Here is a 24958-nt window from a genome sequence, read left to right on the forward strand (position 1 = left end):
TACGGTCGGACGTACGACGACGTACGTACGTACGTACGTACGTAACGTACGTACGTACGTACGTCGTCGTCGTCGTCGTCGTACGTCCGTACGTCGTCGTACGTACGTACGTACGTACGTACGTACGTACGTCGTCGTCGTCTCTCTCTCTCTCTCTCTCTCTCTCTCTCTCTCTCTCTCTCTCTCTCTCTCTCTCTCTCTCTCTCTCTCTCGGGAACGCTATGGAGCGCTATGGCGTTGGACGCGCGTTTGCATGCATCGTTTTTCGACGACTGCAAGAGAAGACTGAAGGTTATAACGACTCTCAACCTTCCCTGGAAATACGGTGAGTTTTATGACTGCTGAATGTATCGATTCAAGCATATATTCGGTTTATTCAACAAGCATGTAAAAGTATATAATGGAAGGATGCTTTTTATACTCAGGATTACTTGCGAAAATGCATAGCGTCTTTCATGTATGTAGGAGAAGCGGAGGGAAATCTTACGCGTATCGTTTATCGTCCGACAAAGTAAGTAGTGGTCTCTATGTAAGAGTGAGAAGCGTGTAACGCGCCAGCATACGTATGCGCATCTTAAATCTCTCACTTTATCCACATTTCTTGCACACGTGCACAACTGCATACGCACGCATTAGCAGTCTCCTACGCGAGAGAAAATAATGTGAGCCTATTCGTTCGAGATGCGTGAATGCCGGTTTGTGCATTAACTCCCCAGGCTGCTACCTCGAGTGTCTGTGCAGTAAATCCTCCCAACTGCTTCTCACGTGCGGATAAATCTAATTCAATTAATGAAAATTTTATTACATAAAAGCGTCTTCTCTTTCCCGAATTTCAATAATATTAAACATGTTCCTCTGATTTTTTTATCCAGTGAAACTGAAGTAATTACGACGAAATAAAATTTATCAAAATTTTTCTTATCTGAAATTTCGTTATTTGCAAATTACGCTTTCAAATTAAACGTACTTCACTTCTTTCACTTCTTTAATTGTTTATAGCTGCACAGAAATATGATTTGAAATATCCAAAAAATAACTATATACATAGATAAAGTTGTGAAAATAATTTTGTTTGATAATCAAAATAATTATGTATGAAACTCAAAGCATAAATGAACAATATTGCAAAAAAACTTTGATATTCTAGCAATCAACTTTGAGCGTAATTATTTTGATAGCTTAACAAAATTATTTTTAGATCTGTAAAGTTAAATTCCCCCCCCCTCCCCCTCTCCCGTATACTCTATTAATAATTCAACCTCTTTTGATACAAATCATTTCAGCAATATTACAACATTGAACATTAATAGCAATGTTGTTGCGAGCTTCTATACCGGGAATGTGAAAGAATCAATTCCGCATAAATTCCAAGTTTGTCGAACGATCTGTAGACTCAAGATCTACAACTCAAGATGAGTAATGCGAATTTGAGTATCGGGTGCGTGGGAATCGCGTTAAGTCTCATACCAATCGTCCATATTGTTGGGCTTACTTGCCACTCTGCCAGCGGTATACGACATACCTACTTACTACCTAGCGATACACACTCGCCAGTTCCACCGGTGCGGCGTCCGGAGAGAGGGAAAGGAAGTGGTATAGTAGGGAGAGGCGGAGACGAAGGTGGAGGCACACTCGCGCGCACGTGTGGTCGACGGTGTATCGCTCAATTGAGCGAAACGCTGCGAAACCGGTCCGCGGGTTTCGGACAGCCGAGACGACAGCCGCGCGTCACGTCGTTGCCGCGACTTTGACTAATTCGCTGGCATTCGGACCGTCCTCGTCTCTTATCCGGCGGGTAAATGGGATTGCAAAACAAGAGAAAAAGAACAGCGTCCAGGTTGAGATAATACGATAACGAGAGCAGCTTTTGATGACCAAATGAACTAACAAAAGCTATCTTAAAGCGAAAGAAATTATTCTGAATTTGAATTTTAAAGATTAACCTACCATCTTTTTTTATCATTCTCGTTATACAACTTCGGAATAACTAACGTTTCAATACGCCAGACAATTGATTCATCGCAAACGTTGCAGAGATCACCGATTTCGACACCGTTTTCACGGAGCTTGTTTTAATCTCGATTATACGGTCTATTGTATTCGCAGTCCCTGAATTTTCATCGAGGGCTCGCGTGGGAAGAAGATCGCCGGTTATTATTGCGGAGGAATGAAAGTAATTTAAATTTAGTTATTCATGATTTTTTGTTGGTCGTTTCGCTATCGACCTTCTCTACTCATCACACATAAATTATTAATGGGATCATGTATGAATTCCCGAATTATGTTCCGCGACGCCGCCGCACCGTCGTACAATCGATTGTCTCAATCGACACGCGGCGAAGCGTCTTCTCGTTGTACTTCGCGTGCATTAATTATGTCATGAATAATACATGCGACCAGACTTATTTACGTCGTTAAATAGTCTTCCGGAGCTACCTCGAGCCTCCGCACCGTTCATGCCGAGGCGAAACGTTGATTTAGACATTTCGTGCTCACGGAACCGATACGATCCTCGGCTTGAGCAACGCGCGTCTCGAGTGTCTGCCTATTAACGAGACACCTTCACTGCGCCAGGCATCTTTCATTATCCGCCAACACGATATACCGTTAAATAGGTTTTATGGGATTTAACGAAAAATCTTAAAAATAGCTTGGAGCGGGAGCGAGAGCTTAGGATTGGAAATGAAAAATTGGTGTCACTTGCGGAGATGCAAAGTGAGAAACGATAAGAATAGTCTCGAATGTGTAGGTAGATGATGAAGAAAAACGTATGCGTGAAGAAAGAAAGAGAAAAAGGGAGAGAGAATATAGAATGGAAAGAAATAAGCGAAAGAGAGAAAGAGAGAGCCTGGTGGGCTGGTTTTATTAATATGCTTGAGGACAAATTAGCCAGTTGATTGCACGATTTAATTATAACTGTCTTCCCCTCTTCCGGACCCCGCGGTTCATCTCGTTTCAATTCTCGTGCGAGAAGGAGAGAGAAAGAACAACAAATAGAAAAGAAAGACAGAAAGTGAAAGAGACTACGATCGTCGAGACCCTGTCGTGCCGCAGTATTAAAACGTCGACTGCTTTATTAACAGAGTTCCGGACACGCTCTTTCCTCTACGTGAGCGGGTGAACGCATAGCGTTATCCTGCTACAAAGTGACAAAGCAGCCGGCGACGTTGACTTGGACCTCCGGAGTAGATTGCCTAATTTTTAGAAGCGCATAACGTCGCAGAGAGAGAGGAGGGGGGGAGAGGGAAAGAGACAAATTATTTCGAATTAGAGCATGAAGATGCTTTTTACTTTCTTTTGGAGGATAAATTTTGGGAGTTACGCGATTAGTTTGAAATTTGCATGATTTCAATTGCGATTTTTCTCTTTGAACATACGAACATTTCAATCACTTTGACAGATTAGTTGAATTAAATATATAGTGCATCGTTTCAGATTAATTGAGATTAAAAGCCTACAGGAGATATCTTAATTTCAAGTCGCAATCTAAATTATTTTGAAGTAGGTATTCTATTTTTAACTGACTAATGTACATAAGTAGGATTTCATAAAGTTACGAAATGACTAAGCGTGAGTTGATTTATAGATTCGAAATTGAAATTCTAAATGACTCTACGCCACCAAACTTAACACATTTATCTATCTTTGTCTATAAATACGTATAAATGTGCTATATATTATATTATATTATATTAGCTAATAGTTAAATTATCTCTACATCAGATCGTGAACATCACTTCATACAAAAAAATCACTTAAAAATCTTTGCAGAGACTATTGGAAGAACGGCTCTATACTTATTTAAAAATTTAGCTACATTAGATACAGATCTAAAAATAAATTTTATTAAATTATCAAAATAATGATGCACCACTGACTGCACTAGAGTGTAAAAATTTTTGTAGTTGCTCAGTTTCCTACATAGTTATTTTGATGGTCCAACAAAATTATTTTCAGATCTATGTCTACCTAAATTTTTAGATACTTTAACAAAATCATTCTTTCCATGTATTTTTTCTTTGCAGTTACATTCTCTACCGTTGAATCGATAATCATGTTTGAGTTCGTCACGTGATTTCTAATACCTATTCCCAACTTCAATATATTATTTACTTTAAAGGGATACGAATTTATTTATCTTTAAAGTGACGAGTAAACCGTATTGGTCGCTGTCCGCACCTCTCCGCCATTCGTCGCGTACTTCGCGCCCGGGTCCAAAATAGAATCCGTGTGTTCGGTTGTGTTTGGTCAGCCGAGAAAACATCGTGGAGGGCACTCGATGCACGAAAAGGTCCCACACAGAAATCTCGCGGGGAACGAGTTCGTCCGCCCTCGTCTTCATCCTTTTTCGAGACTATACATAGTCACTATTCATCGTTCGTATAACCCGACCGACCTACCCGATGGGAAGCCGAGCCTCCTCGGTAATGAAGACGTTTCTCTAGGTTAGGGGAAGTTTGACGTTTTTATGGGTCAGCCTTGGCTTCTCTTTTTTTTCAACTCTCCTTTCTCCTCCACAGATCTCAGTCTTCCATCCATTTCGTTTTCTTCGTCTCCATTTCGCCTCTATGCTCTCGTATTCCCCGAAGGATCAGCTAAGCCGACACGACCCGTTATTGACGGGTCTATCATCTTACTAATTCCATAATAGAAGATTTTCGGTTTTACGGCGGATGTTAACGACCGTGCAGGAACATCGCAGTACGACGACCTTTTGCAGCGACTAATGCTCAGGAAACGCAAAAGCAGCATTTAACCCTTTAATTGCGCGAACACCACTTAAATAATGCCAATTCGCTAATATATATAATTATCCAAAAAAATTATATGCTATGATATTACTGAAGACAATTTTTATATATTACAATTATATTTTATATATTATAATTATAACATTTAAATATTAGAAATCTCTCTAATATTTAAATCGATTTAACATAATAAGATTTATGTTACATTTTTTATTATATTGTATATGTTACTGAATGTATTAAAACATAATATCGTTTAAATTAATCAAAAAATATGGAAACTTGTTGTATATCGAAAATTTTTGTCTTTTACTTTTAAAATAGCCTTGATATAATCTTGAGGTATCTCTTGTAGTCCATGAAAAAAAAGAGACGATTGATGCCGTTTGTTGATGACTCTTTATGGCGAGCTGCAAAAAAACAGCGTGTCAATCTAACGTTTCTGTGTAAGGACATCGTAACCGCGAAAATCGAGACGGCCTTCGCTCTCGAACGAAACGATCCACTTGGGTTGCTCGATGACGGTGGTCCTCGAGATACAAAGCCTCCTCGCTTAAGCGACATGTATTTTATTGACGTGGCGGTCCCTGAAATACTTCACCTTTCGTGGACAGGAGTTCGACGTTCTCCTGCTCGCTAACGCGATCCTCATAAAGGCAAGCGAGCGAGCCATTGTCACTATTAGCCTGCGTACGAGCTTTAGTGAGCTCACGCTCTTCCTTCATATATTATATAAACTGCGCTTAATTAAAAAGATTAACGATGAAGATGCTTATGTGATATATTTAGTATTTAAAGAAAAGAAAAAATTTAATAAAGACATAAAATTTACGTAAACACGTGTCGTACGTAAAGTATGTTCCATGAAAAATTCATGACACATTATAAAACTTCTCTTATGGTCACTCATCAGCAAGAATCTTATTTGGATAATCAGGAATCCGAGCTTCATTACATGCTCCTACATCCATCTAGAATACTCTAGTCCATTGAATATTTATTAATTTACTAATTTCTACAGTCATCAAATCCACGAATTTGAGTAGACGTATAAATCGCTTCCAGAAAGTGAGAGAGAGAGAGAGAGAGAAGAAAAAAGGGAGATAGAAAGACCGCTTCACGATTCAAGGTCCGTCGAATAGTTGCGAGCAATTAACCAGGAACAGACACGTTTCTCTTCTGCCACGTTCGAAAAGAAATCACATTTTTCGCACTACGAAATCCTCGGATTGAACTGCCGACCAGGGCGAACTAATAAAACTTTTTCTCACATTTGCTGGCTCGATCGTCATAAAGTCAAACGAACGCATCCAGCAGCGCACGGTTATCGTGCACACTCGGCAAGTATGTACATGTACGTGCTCGAGCATGAAGGCATGCACCGTCGCCGAGGAGGAAAGATAAATAGACAGAGGTGGGAGGACTTAACTCAAATTTTGCAAAACCAGTTGTATACCTCGCAACGGAAGCAGTTTTATGGAGATTGCATTCCTGCCGAGGGGAGGATATTATTAAGAGGTACCGTGGTACCGTGGCATAGGTTCTCCTCTAAGAAAGTGTGTATGGCTCACCTCCTCCTCATCGATATTTAAATGAGCATCCAGGACAGGGGAGAGGATCCCAGGTCTCGTACTTTGGAGTCTCAGAACGATCCCGAAGAGTTATCCGTCTGGTGCCGCGGAGCTCACTGACCCATCGTACTCTTTCTCTTCGACGACAACCCATGCTTTCGGGCTGACTTCATCCCGTCCCGCGCCCATCCCTCGTGTATTACGAGGTACTTTGAGTATTGAGGCTTCTCTCCTTCGCAGACAGGATCTACGAGGGCCTCCGCGACCCCAACGTGTTCGGGTCGCTGCTGACTCGCGGGAGGGGTAAAATTTATTTCGACGAGGTCGCCGAAACCTGTCGTGCAATGACCCTGAGACGTCTTAACTTCGACACATTTGCGAACAACGTCGTCCACGTATCGTTGCGTTGTATCATTCATTATACTCTTTCTCACTCTTTCTCTTCTTCCTTCTTCATCGCACGGTTTACCACGAAACCCGCTTTGAAACGAGCCCGTTAACACTTGAAAGACGGTCTGGGTCAAAATGTCCTTTCTGAAATTTATTTCGGTGGGGTCGACGCAGCCTGTCGTCTCGCGACCCCGCAACGTCTTAACCATGGCCCGCATCATTTTCAAGTTACCTTCTTGTAATATTGTTAACTCAATTTACATATTATTATTGAGAGAAAAGTTAAATTTTACGTAAAAATATGTTAGAATGATATTTCTAAATAAAAAATGTGTAAAAAATAGAAAATATTGTCAGAAATAAAAAAATAACAAATAATGTAAAAAAACATTATAAGAATATATTCATAGTGATAAGGGAAAGAAAATTTTCCTGATTGACATTATATATTTAGTAGCATAAGAAGATGATTAAGCATCTGTTTTATTAAATTTAAATGATAATAAATCCTACAACAAGATTTAGCTAACGAATCCAAGAAGAGAATTCTTGGGAATTATATGAACCAAATCACGAAGCTTCTAATGGCTCAGCCAAGTCTCGCGATGTACCCATAAAAGTCTCGGTTCACTGTAGCAAATTCTTCGAGGCGCCCTGTACCGGCAGGAACCGTAGACCCTGAAATTCCACGAGAATTCCAAGCACGACTGGTCATATGATACTTCGCTAATCTACCTCGTATCGTAGTGTCATCGATGAAAAGAGATTACAGCCGCATGATTACGTCTTTTTTCGACCCCTCGCTTTTTGTGTAAATTATTTGTTGCGCGATAAAGAAGTGAAATTACTACATTATTACGAATATTACGTAGAAAAATAACTTTGACAATCTCTAGTTAGAAAGATATATATATATATATATATTGATAATTACAAAATATATATATATATATATATATATTCATCAAAATTTTGTAATTATCAATACTTTTCTAAATTGCTAAATATTAGAATTATTCATTCCTTCTGAATTATCATTTATTAAACAGAAGAAGTTTACACTATATTTATATAATATATACTTTCTTCGTTACAAATTATTTTGAAAGTGATTTGAAGCTGACAATTTTATAAAATTGAGAGAAAACTTACATATGTATACATATATATTTTACTTGAGTATAAAAAAATAAAAAATAAAATTTATTATTGTTCAGATTATTAATAATAAAATTATGATAGAGAGATTTACCAAGGAAGTAAATTTAATCTATATGTAAGTATCTTTTAGGTTGACTTAATCATTTCATTAATAGTTGCGGTCAATGATGCAGTCTTCTACAGATATACCGAGTAAAGATCTAGCTAATGCGACTTGAGGAGCCGTGAAAAGAGCAAAGTAGAATCGCGTTTACCAGCTAACATGCGTGTGGTACTAAGCAGCGTGTGGCGTCGTGCATTTGCGCGTTCATGCGTATACGTAACCGAGGCTGTTCCAAATTGAGCGTTGTGTCGCATATAATCCGATTCCGTTGACAAGTAGATAATGCCATTTTATCGAGCAAGCAAAGTTATCCATGTCGGAAATTACCGTATATTCTCGATCCTTATGTTTGCTTAATTCATTTCTCATTCGATAGAACATGTAATCATGTCCTTTTTCTTTTATCTCAGTCTATCATTACGATGTCGCGTATAACTGTATTTATTTGCAACAAGCTGTCAGCAAGGTTTTTACGTGCATACACGAGATACGAATATAGATTCGCTTCACGTCAACTACCATGACGATTTAATATTAATGTTTGTTCGTCGAACGATGGTATCTGTCACGCTTCTATCATGTACAAATAGTTTGGGAATATTTTAACGTTAGAAATTTCTACTTTGCACATATTCTGAGCCACTTGAACGAACATTTCCCTGAAAGTAAGAATTTCGCTGATATTCGCACGTTCGACGAGCTTTTATACGAAAGAAAGGCGCCGACAGTAAATTTGCGCGCACGCCGCATATCTGTCTTCATCCGACTTTGAACATCTGACGTTTCTCCCTAGCTAGCTTTCGTCACGCTGTTCTCTTTCTCCGTCTCCGTTTCCCTCATCATTATCGTCAACCCGCCCGTGCGGGCTCCTCGTCATGGAGATCCGCGTATATTAAATTCACCGTGGTCTCATATGAGCCACGAAATTAAGCGATTTCGCGAGACCACACGAGAAGGTTTCGGCCCTGCGTGCGGTGTAACGTGTTTCAATTAAACGAACGCCCCGTCAAGATTATTAATCCCGAATTAATCCGGCGCGACAATGTGGAACATTTCTGTTTGATTAGTCGGATCTGCGTTGGCAACAAATAAATCGGCCCTCATAGCAATCTATCCCGTACAATTCGTTGATCCGGCGACCTTTCTCAGATTATGCTCTCGATTATAAATACGGTAGTTGACCGGAATAAGTGCATGGCATTGATCATAATTTCATCGCGTCGAATGAAGTTTAGAGTTAAGTATTATCACGCGTATTTTCTTTCACAGTAGTGTTTCCAAAAGGAAACTGTTATACAGAAAAATAATTGTGTTGTTAATTAGATCGGTAGAAAATATATGCCATTGTTTAATTACCAATCTCGTATCTTACGTAATATGTGATAACTGATTTTATTTAATGGACAGTCGAATTTAGTTTTACAAGGTAATGCCAATTTAGATTTTCGATTTACGTCTGTTTTATTCGTCAGGAAACAATCTTAACGCGAGGCAGTCTAATAAAGGAAGTCGAGATGATGTAGAGGCTACCGTTAGGTTGTCTTCTTCTTATTCGGATAGCCCACAGTAGCCGGATTGTCAGATGTTGTTGTGGACTACGTTACAGGGGACATCGTTTGATAGCGGTGGATCGGGCGCGGGGAAGGAAACGAGTGCTGGATCAGTGTTGGTGGTCCATAGTGACGACTCGAAACAATGAATTTACTTCATAAATCTCAATTCAGCCGGGACCACCGCCCAATTAAACTTAATCTTACGACCACCACAGTGGAACTATTTGCCTAAGATGTATCTAAGTTGATACCACGAGGACCCACATTTCAATGTGTTTATTAAAAATCTTCATAATAGTTGAATTTAATAACCATTGGAATACAAAGTGTATTGCGGAGTATGTGTGCCAATATGTTACAAGTAATACCGTCTGAATTTAAAGTACGACATATACGAGCTTATTGTAAATTGTTTTTAAATTTATTCGCAAAAAGAGAATTACTGCGATAAAAAATAATTAATTATGTGAAATAATAATAGAAGACAATAAATTTGTTAGTAGCTTTTTATGCCAAAAACAGAAAGAAAATAATAGGTCAAAGTTTAATGATTGCTAACGAACGTTGGCAGCGCCAAATATTCAAAGAATAGAAGACAATAGTCTCAAAAGTTTGATCACTTATACGAATACAACTACTCGGAAAGGAGTTTGTTCCTGGAAACGAAATTCCTGGAGAGATGGCCTTGCGAATGCCGCCCGTGTATTCACGAATCGTGGGATTCAAGTTTTGCGTATCCGTTGTCTTTTATTTGGTCCACAAATGAGAAACATACCGATAACACATGTTCGTATATTCGCCCATCGGAACAAATTGCGATGTCTGGTCTCTCAACAAACGCGTGTCAATCTGAACGGGAATTATGCATATTAGATTTTAGTTCGGTTATGCATAACCAAAAAAAATGCATAACTTTCGTGGACCGAAAAACAAAATAAGGGGAAGAAAGGTTTTAAAATAGAAAAATCTTTTATACATATAATGAGAGAGAATTGTTAAATTTTACATATTTTCACAGATTTGTATAAAAAATATTTTGATTATTCAAAAGATGTTTCGATATATTTTATAAAATATAGTAATGTTGTGAAAAAATTAATTTTACATAAGCTTTAGATTTTCTAATAAAAGCAAAAACACTTTCTTTTCTTTAATTTTCTAAATCTAGATTCTAAATCTTCATACATTTTATTTTATTTTAATTAGTTTATTTATTAAGATCAAATAATCTGTTCAATGAAATTCTTTTATGATTCAAAGTTCGCAGTTAATTGAGATATACATATAAATTAATTTTTATTTTTATGAAACTTTAGTTACCTTATATACTTTTTACAATTTTTCCGTATTTTTACTTATCACTTTGCGAAGGACTTTAAATTAATTATTAATGAATAAAAAGATTTTATTAAATCAATGCTTGCTATATTTGATATATATTTGTACACGGAAAAAAAAGATTAGTTGCACCAGCAAAAATTTGCGTGTGGTAGTTAAATTCCAGTCGTAACGTATAGATACCTAACATCATATCTCTGCGAGATCTAATTTTCATTAGCTGTGAGCTCTAAATATTATCATTGTAACAGACAAACATTTTGCAATTATATTAATCTATTGGTCATTGCAGCAAACATTTTCTGTGTAGCAGACAATTTGACAGCAAGTACAGTTTCAGCAAACCATATTTAGTTGTGATAGAAACAATTTTCTTTTACATTAACATATCTGATGACTATGACAACTAACTTCATGCTGCTAAATAAATTGATCTATAACAGCCAATGCAAACTTTGCTATCACGTCCTTATATTAGCTACAGCAGCAAATCCATTATGTATTAACAAATTTCATAGTAGCTAATGCAATTTCAGTTAATCAGAATTAGCTGTAACCAGCAACATTTTTTTTCCGTGTACAAGTTCAATTTCTAATTGAACAGTCGGGTCTCATACTTTTTTTTACGCATGATTCCTTTCTGTTAACGTGCCGAAATCTTTCGTAAATCTGGCGCTTGGCACGAGCCGGTACTTTTGGCAGGCCAGGAAATTAAGATGTATCGTCGAAATCTGGTGTGGCCAATTTGCATCTGCCGCAACGCCTACGCACCTTTCCGCCTCCACAACGGGGCCCACCCGTCTGGGACTAAACCCATTCGAAGTCCATTTGATTGTTCAACAAGTCCTTAAAAATCCGAACATCGTCTAACGAGTCTTATAAATAGCGATACATGTGTGCATTATGCAATCACATCTTGATATCAGCCTTGTATTATTTATACAAATTACATTTCTATATTATTTCCACAGTTCACGTCAACACACAAATCATACTCATATATAAATTATTATTGCAATTATATTTTATTCTTGGTCTTTATTAAAGAACTCGATGTTGTCTCAAACTCTTCTAAAAATAGATTGATATATCAATTTCAGACTATATTATCCTTCGACGAATTTTATTTTATTTTTTGAATACACGTAAATCTATCGTTTTATGAGAGTTGAAGATTGTACTATGTAATAAAGAAATAAATTACGTCTCACGCTCGTGTCAGTTGGAAATCTCGACTCTCCTGCCTCTTAATGCGATCAACGTACAGTCAATTCGGAGCATAGTTTTTTTTTTTACATCACATCGACATAAAACACGTGCGGGTCGTGTGCATCAGACCAATGTACGCGTGAATATCGTGATTAATAGGGCGATCAACGCGATGCGTCGTGATGGATTTAAGAGCGGGCAAATTTAGAGGGACACGTCCCACGTAATAGCACGACGGGAGGGCACGATTTTATTCTCGTTCTTGCCTTCGCATTCCGTGACCGATTGTCGCGTGACCATGCCATCGTTGTTCCAGCGCGTACAAAAAAAAACTCACCGTACGTAATGGCCGTCGATAATCGTAAAATCGAATCGTGAAAACGGATGCCACGAGACTCCGCCATCACAACGATAGACGTTGCCAATTTAGATATTTGAAGATATTAAGATACTGAGTGGACGAATTTACAAATGAACTTTATAAATTATGAGTAACAGTTAAAAATGCTCACTCACTCCAATGTCGATGGATTATATATTACACGTATAATATATTATACATATACAATTGTGCGAATGTTGTGACATTCACACTTTAAAATTACTTAACTTTTGTTCATACACTCAAAAAATGTGAGTGTATGTGTAAAAAAATGTGAGTGTGAGTTTAACCGTATAGGCTTTGCCAAAAATCATGGAATTAAATCCACACCGTGTTAATGTTTATATTAATATCAAGATAAGAATTATATTTAACACTTATGATATTAATCCAGCTCATATTTTTTATAAGTGCATGTAATGTTCACGAATAAATTATTAATTTATTTTAATGTAGAAATTACGATTAACGAATTATCCATACATTGTGTTTCATCATCAATTTCGAATTTTTTATATCCGAATTTGTTTGTTACCTCATCTGATTTCTATCAAGAGATCCTTAGCTTATAGAAACACGGCGATGATAGAACGATGTGAAGCGAACGGACGAACGCGTCGCCGCAATTACCACGAGACGAACGGCGATTAACCTTCATGAATACAATCGGGCGCAATTCGACGACGGCAGAATGGTGGCGACGATCGAGTGGGTCGACTTTATGGCGCGGCCCATTGCGGCTGTGCGTACATGTGCACGCGTGTACATGCGTGTCCTTACGTGGGCGCTGATACGCGCCACGCCGGCCGCGGCGAGCCTCCCCCTATACGTTATATTAACACATTAGCTCCACTCGCGTGCCAAAACCCCGTAAGCTGTAAGTAATAATAAGTAAGGGTCGTCTCTCCCTTTCGACATTCGCGAGACGAGGCTCGCACGCGCGTGAAAGGGAAAAAGAGAAAGAAAAAGAGGGAGGCGGGGAAAGGGTTGGAACGTACCATATAAGGTGGTCGAACAGGACGACAGAGGTAGCAAACGGCGTATGTTCCATGCTTTCCGTTTTATGTATTTGCCATTCCGCATCCTCTCTTTCAAGGAACGACGAACACGTCGACGCGATACAGCAGTCTTCGACTTCCAGGATTATAGAAGTTAGTTCAGTTTCTCCCCTCTCGCTCTGCCGACACGCTCGCTGCCAGCTACATGTGGCGAATCGCATCGATGACTCGTTCAACGATCTCTCAAGGCTCACTTTCAAAATTCCCTGTCGCGAAGAGATGAAATCTGCCGCGCTGCACAGGCAGATCCGTTTCAATATCGCTGATACGTGCAGTGTATTTCGAATCGCAGCGAGAACTCTCGCTTGATAATTTCAAGGTTTATTCGGAAAGATCGTTTTTAGAGTCGCGAAGGTGATCGTGACGCTAGAAAGGCATCACCTATTAGCGAATCGACGTGTTTCGAATTATAGAAGCAGATCGCAGTGATATCACTGCTTATTAGGCGAACAAGCATTCATGATTTATGCATAAATTCATCTCGTCTTTCATCGTAATTCATCGCTGTTGCAACGCTTTGAATCGAAGCGAAGGCACTTCTCGGAACTCCGTCCAAAAGTTACTTGTGCAGAATCTCACAATGGGAAGAACGATTACTCGCACTTGTCGTCCATTCGTCTCATCTGTTGCGATTTCGTTTCTTCTCTCGACGTTGCTAACGATGATGTTGTTCTTGCTGCAATTGGACTTGCTGCAAATAAAGAGTATCGCGCCACGATGCAAAAACACTTGAATGAACGTGTCCCCGTCGAGGATCAGATTCATCCTGAAAAGAAGAGGCCAGAAATCATCAGACGGAGAGTCAAAACGCTCACAATGTTTGCACGAAACACCCGGCGCAGGCACCTGCTGCGAACCTGCTCGCGAAACATCTTCTCGCTACTTTCTCGCCAGCGTTGGTACTCAAATTTTCGACCGCAACTACTTCATAAATCGCTCTCACGAGCAGAAAACGCATTCAAAATCCAAATCTGTACACAGCGACTTGACGGTTACCCGGTATTACCCGGTGTTTTAATGAAGTTATCATCACGATAAATCATTTATCTTATAAACATCTTTACAAAATGATCTTTACAAAAATCGTTTACAAAATGAGTGTACTGTAAATCAGAAATTGTATATAAGAGAAAAACAAGACGTTATAGATTTATAGTTTATACATAAAAGATAAAAAAGACATTGACGTTTATAAATAAAATCAATGTTCAGAGCGTGAATTTTCATTAAAATAAATTTTACATAAAAATCATGCGCTATTTATTATTTCAGCATACTAATTTAATTCACGATAATTCAGGTGCCACTGAAGAATAATTACGCGGAGTTAATTTCGAAGACGCTTGTACGATTAAATGTCGAAAGTCGCGCTGGTCATCGTCGGAACATGTCCGAGACTGACGTAAGAATGTCGTCGCAATGTAGCGAGTTGAGAACCGCTTAGGCCACACGCACACTCTTCGGTGGCTCCAATTAAGCGGGCAACATTAATTTCAACCACCCGGTCCGACCCCGCGGTTATCTCCTTCTCTCCCGCTCCCGTCGTTTCGTCAGTCCTTTCCTTGTCCCTTCGTTCCTGTCCCTGTCCTCCTCCTCCTCTTCGTAACCCCTTCTCTTACGTCCCTCACGTCCCGATTCTCCTTCACGTACCTTCCATTCGCTCTTCCGCGCGCACACGCATACACACGCTCGTTTCCCTTTCCGTTTTCTTCACGCTACGCTCGCCCTCGGTGTACGCGAATTGCGCGTGTCGTAGTGCGTGCGTCGCGTGTACAGGTACGTAAATTACCATTCGATCTGCACGCCCACACGCGCGTGTCATCGCTCGATGCACGTATAAGGCGAGCATGTATGAAGCGTATTGTCATGTCGGCGCGGATCGTCGAGTTTACGCGAGCAGATATAGATTGTCATGTGTGCGTGTGAGTAGTTTATACTTTTGCATAATTCCCTGCGCTCGCTAAAATCGTCAATATTTTATTTATTATTCGGACTCGAATGTCACCCGAAAACACATTCATGAACAACATTCATCGTATTTATATATATATTTGTCTCTCGATCGGAATTTATTGCATTGAATTTATCGAATATCTCTACTGCTTTGTTTCTTTTTTTTTTTGGAACATGAGTTCATTATTATCTTATTGTAGTATTCGTTGATAATGTTACCAAATGCCGAACTGAAAAGTCGTGTATAAACAGACGTATTACATTCGCATTTAATGCACAGTAATTCGCAGTAATGTTATATTGGCGGACAAACGTTTATTATGAAATATACATAGTCAATGGAATAATACGTTAAAATTTCGTGCGCGTTGGAATGCTTTTTAAAATTTATATCGTTGATGATTATTCGGTGAAAAGAACAACCATTGCAAAGTCCTGTCAACAGTTATAAATAAGTATATAAATATGTAAATACGCGTATATCTTATATATGCAGCATCGAGTTTCATATATATGCTAATTACTAGAAATCGCCTTTCTTCCATAATTATTCTCTACCACGTGCCATCGCATTCGCGGTTCTTGCGATGTTGTTTAAAACAGTTTAGCCTTCACAGAAATAATGGAAACGCATTTCGCTCGCGCTCGATCCTTCATCGCGCGCCTCTACTTACACGCTCGTTTAACTGCGCGCTAATGCGCGGCCATCATTTATTATTCAAGTGCGTATCCTATATTTAACCAGCCGCGTAACGAAAGTTCCGTTGTTTGTTTCCACTCATCTGCGTATCCAAAGCTGGTCCTGCCTCCGTTCCGATTTCTCGGATTCTTTTCTACTGTCCCGCACACTTCTCCCCATCCGTCGCTTCTAAGCGATCTGATATTCCATCATGTTCCTTTTCGAGCGTCTACCCAGTCATATCTTATATCAACTCACCGCTTTTATAATACATTGTCGAGCGCATTTGCGACCTCGTTTCGTTCAAGCCACGTTAGCAAATGCAATAGTTTACATCAGCGAACGGCAACTTCCTGGGCACGTGGCTCGTGAAGAACAGAGTCGGAATAGAGAGAAGACAGTGATAAAGAACCATGCCTCTTCTCTTATGACTTCCCTCGTGATAAACGTTATGAGTTTCACTATTTCACATCAAAGAACCGTTAAATTATGTATTAAAGGGGAGAGTATTTTTTTTTTTTTTTTCATAACGTGTGCAATGGAAATTCGAAAGCTGTTTAATATTAGCAAATTTATAATTAATCTAAAATTCCTATTTCTATCATAAAAAAGCCAATTAAAAATATAGAATAGAATAGAATGTATTTATTCAATTCAGTATATATACAACCAAGAAAGAGACTTGTGGTTTACAATTTCTAACTTCATTCATCCTTCCGCATACCTTCAACTCTTTTTTTTCCCCTATCAATTACATTATCACTAAATTAATTACATTATCACTAAATCCGCTGTACCAAGTTTTTTCCTTTTTTCCTTTCTGTCTTATCTATCAATAAAAAATATAATTATAATAATCACAATAATATTAAATTTTGACAGGAAGTTTCTTCTCTTTTATTAAAGGAAGTCAAGGATTGTATATTAAAGGATCACAGAATACACTTTCGATAGCGTTTTGAAACGGTAAACGGATAACCGTTCCGAGCCGACACCGAGCCGGCTCGCGTCAATCACCACGTAAGAGAGGCAGAGTGGTGGTAGTTTACTTTAGTGCGTACCAAGTTCCTCGCCACATGCTTGGAGAAGCCGAGGGAACGTAATAGAGCGAAAGGGTGAACACCAGCGAGAGAAGCCGAAGAGTAGCATGAGGGAACGTCACGTTACGTTCCACGGCGGAGTGACGTTTCTAATGCGAAACTAAGGAATTAGAACAGTCGCGCTGTCTAATGAGATACTAATTGCGCCGCATTCTCATTGTATTGACTCGACCGGGAATCAGATAAACATAACTCGCGACCGAGGGAAAGTGAAACACGCGTCTGTGAGATTTAATCCAACTACTAAATTCACGAACTAGGAAGCAATCTGGATAGAGAGGAGCGATTAAAATGTCTATTAAAGTATCTGTTGAGAAGAGATCTACGAGCAATCTCGAATAGAAGCTCGAAGGTAATATGATATTTACTTCAAATAGAAGTAATAATTGACATGATTTAAATTTAGATCCAGAGAAATGGCAATTATAACATTTACCATTTGTAATAATAATTCAAAACAATTAAATGATTGCAAACTATAAGAATAAAAGAGAATTTCTCTTTGGTAGATACTCAAGCAAGCTTTCGATAATCGTGAGAAATAAAGAGGTATATTGCGATAGTAGAGAACGCGGCGTGAAAATATAAGGAGGGAAGCCGTCTTTAGATTTAATCATTTTCCATAAATCAGTCAGCGATGTTAATATTATCTATTTTAGAACGAATCTCGTGAGTTAAATACCAAACGTGCATTCAACAAAATCGCCAAGAGGAATATACCTAATTCATGGTAGCGCAGATAATCACGGTGTTCTTCACGTGCGCTTATCCCGTCGCGCTCAACGAGGCGAGATAATGTCGTGCATTTGAAAATAAGGTGGAACAAACGTGCAACGCGCGGATAAATAACACGGTGGAGCGTATACGCGAAAACGCGCACGGAACTGCGCGTCGCGTGTTAACGCGCGCGACCTTTCGCGCGTCAGAAGGAAACCGCGCGCGAAACGGATTACGTCTCTACTTCACCGTCCCTTTAACATCTTATCTTCGCACGAACAACAAGATAACAAATCACGTACGACGAAATAGTAACTCCGATAAGTATCACGTTCGTATACATTTAGCGCGAAGGAATGAACTTTTAACCCTTCCAAGCTGACGCCAAAATCTATACACTATGTATCATAATACAGTTAATGACTGGGTCTGTAAGATCCATTTAATTAATTCTCTATGAAAACTACATTTATAAATTTTGTTGAAGTACAGAATGTGCAAGTGAACCTCTACTTTACGACAACTGATAGAGAAAGATTCAATGTCTTTAAACTGTTTGAAAGTGGCTTAAAAATACAAAATATAAATAATAGGCAGCATACAATCACAACACTTTTAACGGAAGTCATATATTTAAAATTATAATATAATAACGTAGACGTTTCGTTTCAAGATTTGATCATCAATACATAACAATATCAAGATGTTAAAAAACTTAACTGAATCTCACGAATGATAAAGTAATATTTTTGAAAAATGTATTTTCTTGCTTAATTTAAATAGAATCTGGAAATTCCGTATTTTTCACACGAATTCGCACTTTACTTCTTGCAACAAAGAATTCTAAACTTAATAGAAAATAATACATAATACGATTGAATATTGTTCAACTTCAATTTCTGGATTTCAACTTACTCTGTTAATTCGTACCATGGCGATTGTAAAATTGTTTTTTCATCTTTTTTGACGAGTTTTTATTGTTAATTATATGTATTTTTTTTTTATATCTTGATGTTGTTATGTACTGATGATGATCATGAAATTTTGGAAACGAAACGTCTACGTTATTATAATTTTAAATATATGATTTCCATTTAAAACATGTAGTGTTAGCTGTATGCTCTCTATTATTTATATTCAATGTCTTTTTTTACCTACAATTTGAGACCTCATAATATCAATGGTACAGATTATACAATTATTGAAAATTTTTTTTCGCTTCTAAACGATCTATTGCTGTAGTCGAGGATTGAAAGACACTAAATAATTTTAAGAAATCAAAAAGAATGAATATTAAACGTATCTTAATAAGAACCCAAATTTGCAAATGTAATATAAAGAAAAAATTAAATTGTGACATTTTTTACAAAAAGAATTATTGATTGAATGAGTCTAATAGACCTACTGTCAGCTCCAGAGAACTTTAAATGAGCGTGATAACAAAGTATCTCTCCAAGAGATGATACTTTTTTCTTTTTTTAATTATTAGCACTTGTCTCTCAGAACAAGTCCTATGGATGTCAATACGGTCAGAAGAGATGATATAGACTGTCGTGAGGTAATCGAAGTTTAAAGTGCCAAAAGTAGCTCGCATTATGAGATCGCGATCGCAACGTCGTGCTTCTCGCCGGGATATAATGGGACCCGTGGGGCTTACGTGATCGCGAGCGATCGCGAGCGTTAGTAGTATCTGATTACGAGATGTATATCTATGGAGACGGTGCGGCGCGCGATAAGAGCCAACTGGTCGTTAAATCGTGGTATATGCGCGATTCTATAACCGGAATATAACTATAACGCGCGATTATAGTCTGTACCGATGTGATATGCAACACGTGCGAACAGTTTCGCGTGAAATGCCGATGCGTGAAAACGTGGGAAAAGACGTGGGGAAAGATCCGAAACGGGATAATTCCATGTAGCACAGATTTTCAAGGGACGTCTTAAAGACGTCCAGAGGATGTTCCCAGGATGTCTTTTAAAATATGCTGTGTAGAATCATATCGTCGTTTTATGAGATGCCGTAATTGCCATTGATGATGGTTAGTTCGCTCGAAATAGACTCCTCTCGATCGACGCTGTGAATTCACTGATTAATGATATTTAAGCGGCATCGATGTGCATCGACATCGTAACTCACTCATGCGTTGCGCCAGTCGCGAATCATCCGCGAACGAGCTCGAATATGTACGTCTTGCTTTTAATTCAATTAATCGTCATTACATCACCGTCCAGAATATCTAGGAATAGACCGGTATTATTCAGCATAAATTTACGATATCTCGTTTATAACTCGAATGAAAACGTTAATAATTTTCTTATAAGATGATAGCCTTATAAATCAATAATCATATGGCCTCAAAATTAAATCATGCACATCAATATAAATTTACTTACTTGTCATGTTTAATAAATTTTACATAATCTTCTCTCTTTTCTCTCTTACTCTATTCATATTTGCTGCGTATTTTTCAAGGATTTTGATTTGCCGATTAAATTCGTCTTTGTCATAAACGTGTTATAATATTATGAGCGTAAGAAAAATATTGATTGTTTATATATGTACATAAAAGAGAAATTTTATTAAGATATATTTTTGCTTTGTGGTAACTTTATCGAGGCACATCCTCTTCATCAAATCTCGACATATTTTGCAATGAATCAAAAGTGCCTATTATATATGGCTGCTTGTTGACGCGAATCAGCTACTGGAGTCTCGAATTCCTCTGCATATTTTCGTCGAAAGACAAGATAGATGCAGAACGATACGATCGCCGTGATGATCGACGATTTGCACGATAACTCAGTACGCTCAACATAATAATTAATAACTGCGCGAGCGCATATCAAGTCCTTCCATGATGTGGAGAACAATGTACGTCGCGCGCGTCGTCGTGATGGTTTTGTTTCGCCAGCAACCAACTTACGGAGTCGTATGTCTCGCGTTAACTGGATGTATACCATTCTCCTAATCGGGGAAGGGGACCGATGTAATCCCGATATGTAACGTAATAATAATGACGAAGCGATAAAGATCTCAACAGTGCCGGTCACGCCTACAACATATAAGACATGACGATGTGTAGCAATACGGCGATCGTGACTGCGCGTTGGAGCGCAATGATCCTTGCAAAGTGACTTTCCTCCACGAGATAACATCGAGGCTACACGAAAACTAAATGGCGAAAGACGTTGGGAGATTATAGTTCCTGCTTTGCGCCACGTTGGCGATTGGGATCCAGGACAGATCGCCGCTTTCTAAACCTTTTCATCCGCGATCCAAAGTAAAGAGACATATATCCTTTTTGTACGATGCTAACCAATACGGCTCGAGAAATTGTATAATCGCACGAATGTAACAGCAAAGTATACGTTTTGACGCAATTCGTAAAAATATTGATGCAACTAATTATAGATTTATGAAAGGTAATGATTAGCTGCAATTGATGATATGTGGAGGATGCATAAAATTTATTGTTGCTTATTACATACCTAATTGCTTTGCGAAAAGAATAAGTGACGATGTCAGGAAGGAAGAGAAAGATCGAAAGCAAATGAAAGGATCAAGAGGAATAAGAAAGGGGCGGTCTTGTTGGTAAAACCGGTACTTCTGCATCGACAGCGTAGGATGCAATGAAGCTATTAATCGTCTCTTCGAGCTACGCATTACTCGCATATGTCTCATAATTTTTGATTGCTTATTATCGTAAGTTGTACTCCTTCGAGAGAGAATTAACTCTGAAAGATAGATCCTTCTCAAACTCTAGATTTAATTTTTTTTTAATCTTATATAAAACCTCAATTTTTTTTTAAATCTAAAACAAATCTTTTTAAAATGTATATTTAGATCTTTTGAACGTATAATTGAATTTCTAAATAATTGTTTTGTGTTAAATCCGTCAAATAAAAAGAATGATTAGGTAGAATATTGTATAAAATTTCAATTTTTTTTAAATCTTGAATGAACCTTTTAAAATATACACTTAAAATCAGACTTTTAAATAACTGTCTGACTTTTAAATGACTGTTTAGCTCGTGACATTAAATCCATCATGAAAAAGTACGTGACGGAGCGTTACGTAACAGCACAATTATTGCGCCAGAAAATATTTCTACACGTATAAAAGCTTGAAGATATGACGTACTAGCGTTTTATACTGAAGAATCACTTAAGAAATACCGGTCGCTTTCGGAATGGCACTTAATCGCCGTAATGTAAAGATACACATGCCGCGGATCTAAAATCGGATGATTGTTAATTGACGTTAAAGAAACGAGGGAAAGAGACGGAAAGAAATGGCGAAAAGAGGCAGACAAGACCGCGCCTTAATGGAAACAAGTTAATGACCCGTGGAAACGTAAACGCAGTCACGTACACTCGAGTAACGATCGACGAGTGACCAATCAGTGATCATTATTTATGGTTATGGATATAGTCGCGAATCCAATGATTACTTTTCATATAGTTCTGTGGGTTCACTCGAGAATGCTTTAACGAAGATCTCATAAGAAATCCAATTAACTTCGATGTGATGAAACCACATGTTTAGTAAACGATATTTATATCTAATATCTCAAACAAATAAAAAATTTCTAACATTGATTATAAGTATTGTTTGCCTGAAAAATCGTGTCATGGTTCAACAAGATGAAAACTGAATACTGTAGTATATAGATGGATGTATATTCTGCAATTGTTTTAAATCTTAGAGTTTGTTTAATTATACTGTAATAATACTGACGTTTGACTATATTTGCATTATTAACAATGTCTATATATAAGATGTCTATATATTAACAAGCGACATTATGTGCACAAAGACTGAAATGGATAAATGTAAAATGTGCATTTGATGAAGTTGTTCGGAAAGACAGGAGTTTTAATCGGTATGTTTTTTCTTTTTTGTTCTCAGGACGAAGTAAGTAACTACCCACGGCGGTTACGAGCCGTACTTGGGCTAGACGAGACTAATGACGAAATGGCATCGGGGAACGTGAGCTTTTCTGAACGAAGCCATTAATACGCTTATTGTGTAAGCTTGTCCCGTGCTCGATCACTGGGCATGTCTGCGTTAAATCGATATCTCAATGACGCGTATGGATATCCAGTGGTTTGCAATCAGATTGATCCATCGAAATGTAAGACGACTTTCACCTCTTTGTGATTCGCACTGTAATTACGTAAATAAATTAATACAGATTAATTTACAGCTTACTTTCGCAATACATGATGATGAATACGATAACTTGATGAGATCCGTTAATTTTTTTTATATTTTTTAAGAACATTTACTTCTCCGTATTAGCTGACTTTCAAGATTTGCTTCTCTCTCGATCTATTTTCTTTGTACGTGCGTGGAATTTATTTGGTATAAAACTTTTTCAGTTTAAAAAGAGAAAATTAGTCCTCCTTAGAATTGTACTGTCATAAACAACCTTTTTCGTCGCGTTTCATTTTATACCCCGGTCGTCTATACTTCTGAAATACCATCGGCATTGACGCATGAGGCGAAGACAGCTGTGGATCGCAAAAACCTTGCGACATAAATAATTCGAAAATGTGGGTTACAGGGTATCGTTATGCCGCTCGCGATATCATATATTTGCTCGGCGAACGTAGGAAATACATAAACCGTCTATGCGGAATCTGCGTCCTGGATAACGAGTACTGATGCAGAGCTCAGCGTTGGGCCTTAAAACTGTCAATCGGGAGTTGCGAGCACGCTGAAGGCTCGCGACTCAAGACAGAAAGAGAGAGAAAGAGAGAGAGAGAGAGAGAGGGGCATTTGTAATTCTCAAGAGTCGAGAATGACTCGGGAGAATCGAGGAGACCTGCCCGCTCGACTCCGTGTCGACACGCTTAGCCTCGTTTGTCCCAAGTAATGGTCGTAGTCATAACTCAAGCTGCTCGTTCCTACATATCCCGATGTACATACCCGCACAAGGACGAAACGATCAGATTCACGGAAAGGACAAGTCGATCGGCTCTCGCAACTGTCCGCAACTGCGATCACTTGATCGATCCATTCCGATTCGCGACGAGAACGCGACTCGCTTGATCGGCCAATCTTTATATTCACTTTGATTCTTCTCCTGTCATTATCCAATATACTTCACATTTATTACATTCTCTTGAAGCCGTTTGCTGTTATAAATTATCGTGTTGTATCAGATTAAAGGATATTTAGAAGTATGATGTTTAAGAATGTCGTAATAGTAGAAGATAAACTGTAGATTATCGAAACAAAGAAAACACAATTCAAAATTTTTCTTGCAAAATTATTGATCTGGAGTTAATATAGTTACAGTGGAGAGCATTGCACTTTTATTTCAATAGTTAGGATCGTCATCGAGCTTGCCGGTCTAATTGGTGAAAATTGAGTGAAGTGCGTCTTTGTCAACTGCAATCGTCGAGGCAATGGCCTTAACGACTTAACGACGGCGTCCTCTTCCTTCGTATCATTCTATTAACATATCAATTCACTGCCTTTTAACGAGGATATCATAATTATCGGTGATAAATTTCAGTAACGTTGATTTAACGCAATGCTTTTGGTTACCGAACAATCTGGTAATGTTTGTAGCGAAGGTGAACAAGATAGATTTTTCTTCACTTAATTAAAGCGCTTTATTTGCGACATTACTTGTTTTCAAAACGACAGTAAATTGTTTTTAATGTCCTGTCTACAATGATAACGAAGTAAGATAAGTATTATCGAAATTACATTCGCAATTGCGGGATTGCAAAAAAAAAACATTGGTAATAAATCTCGATTAAGCGCGCTTCATTAAAATGTAATTTATTGCATCTTTTGCACGATAAAAACTTATCATTAAGTTGTCAATGCTAGTCTACCATCACAATCGCCGGGTGACAGAATCAGTTGACGGAAGAAGGAAGAGGAAGGAGAAGGAGAGGACCGCCTTTAGTCATGAATACTTAAACGACCGAAACCAACACGCAGGTTTTTATCCCGACAACTTTTTACATCA

At 38.2% G+C, this 24958-nt stretch overlaps 1 protein-coding gene across 1 annotated transcript in view; it reads left to right on the top strand.

Moving 5' to 3' along the window:
• The window catches only part of LOC105623657 (homeobox protein invected-like), a 73338-nt gene that overhangs the window by 42620 nt on the left and 5760 nt on the right, over positions 1-24958 (top strand). The window contains exon 2 of the mRNA XM_012205039.1: positions 22879-22884. Within this exon, the coding sequence (XP_012060429.1) occupies positions 22879-22884 (6 nt within the window). The remainder of the gene's footprint in view (positions 1-22878; positions 22885-24958) is intronic.

Source organism: Atta cephalotes (genome assembly GCF_000143395.1).
Source record: "Atta cephalotes unplaced genomic scaffold scaffold00062, whole genome shotgun sequence".
NCBI classification, from domain to species: Eukaryota; Metazoa; Arthropoda; class Insecta; order Hymenoptera; family Formicidae; genus Atta; species Atta cephalotes.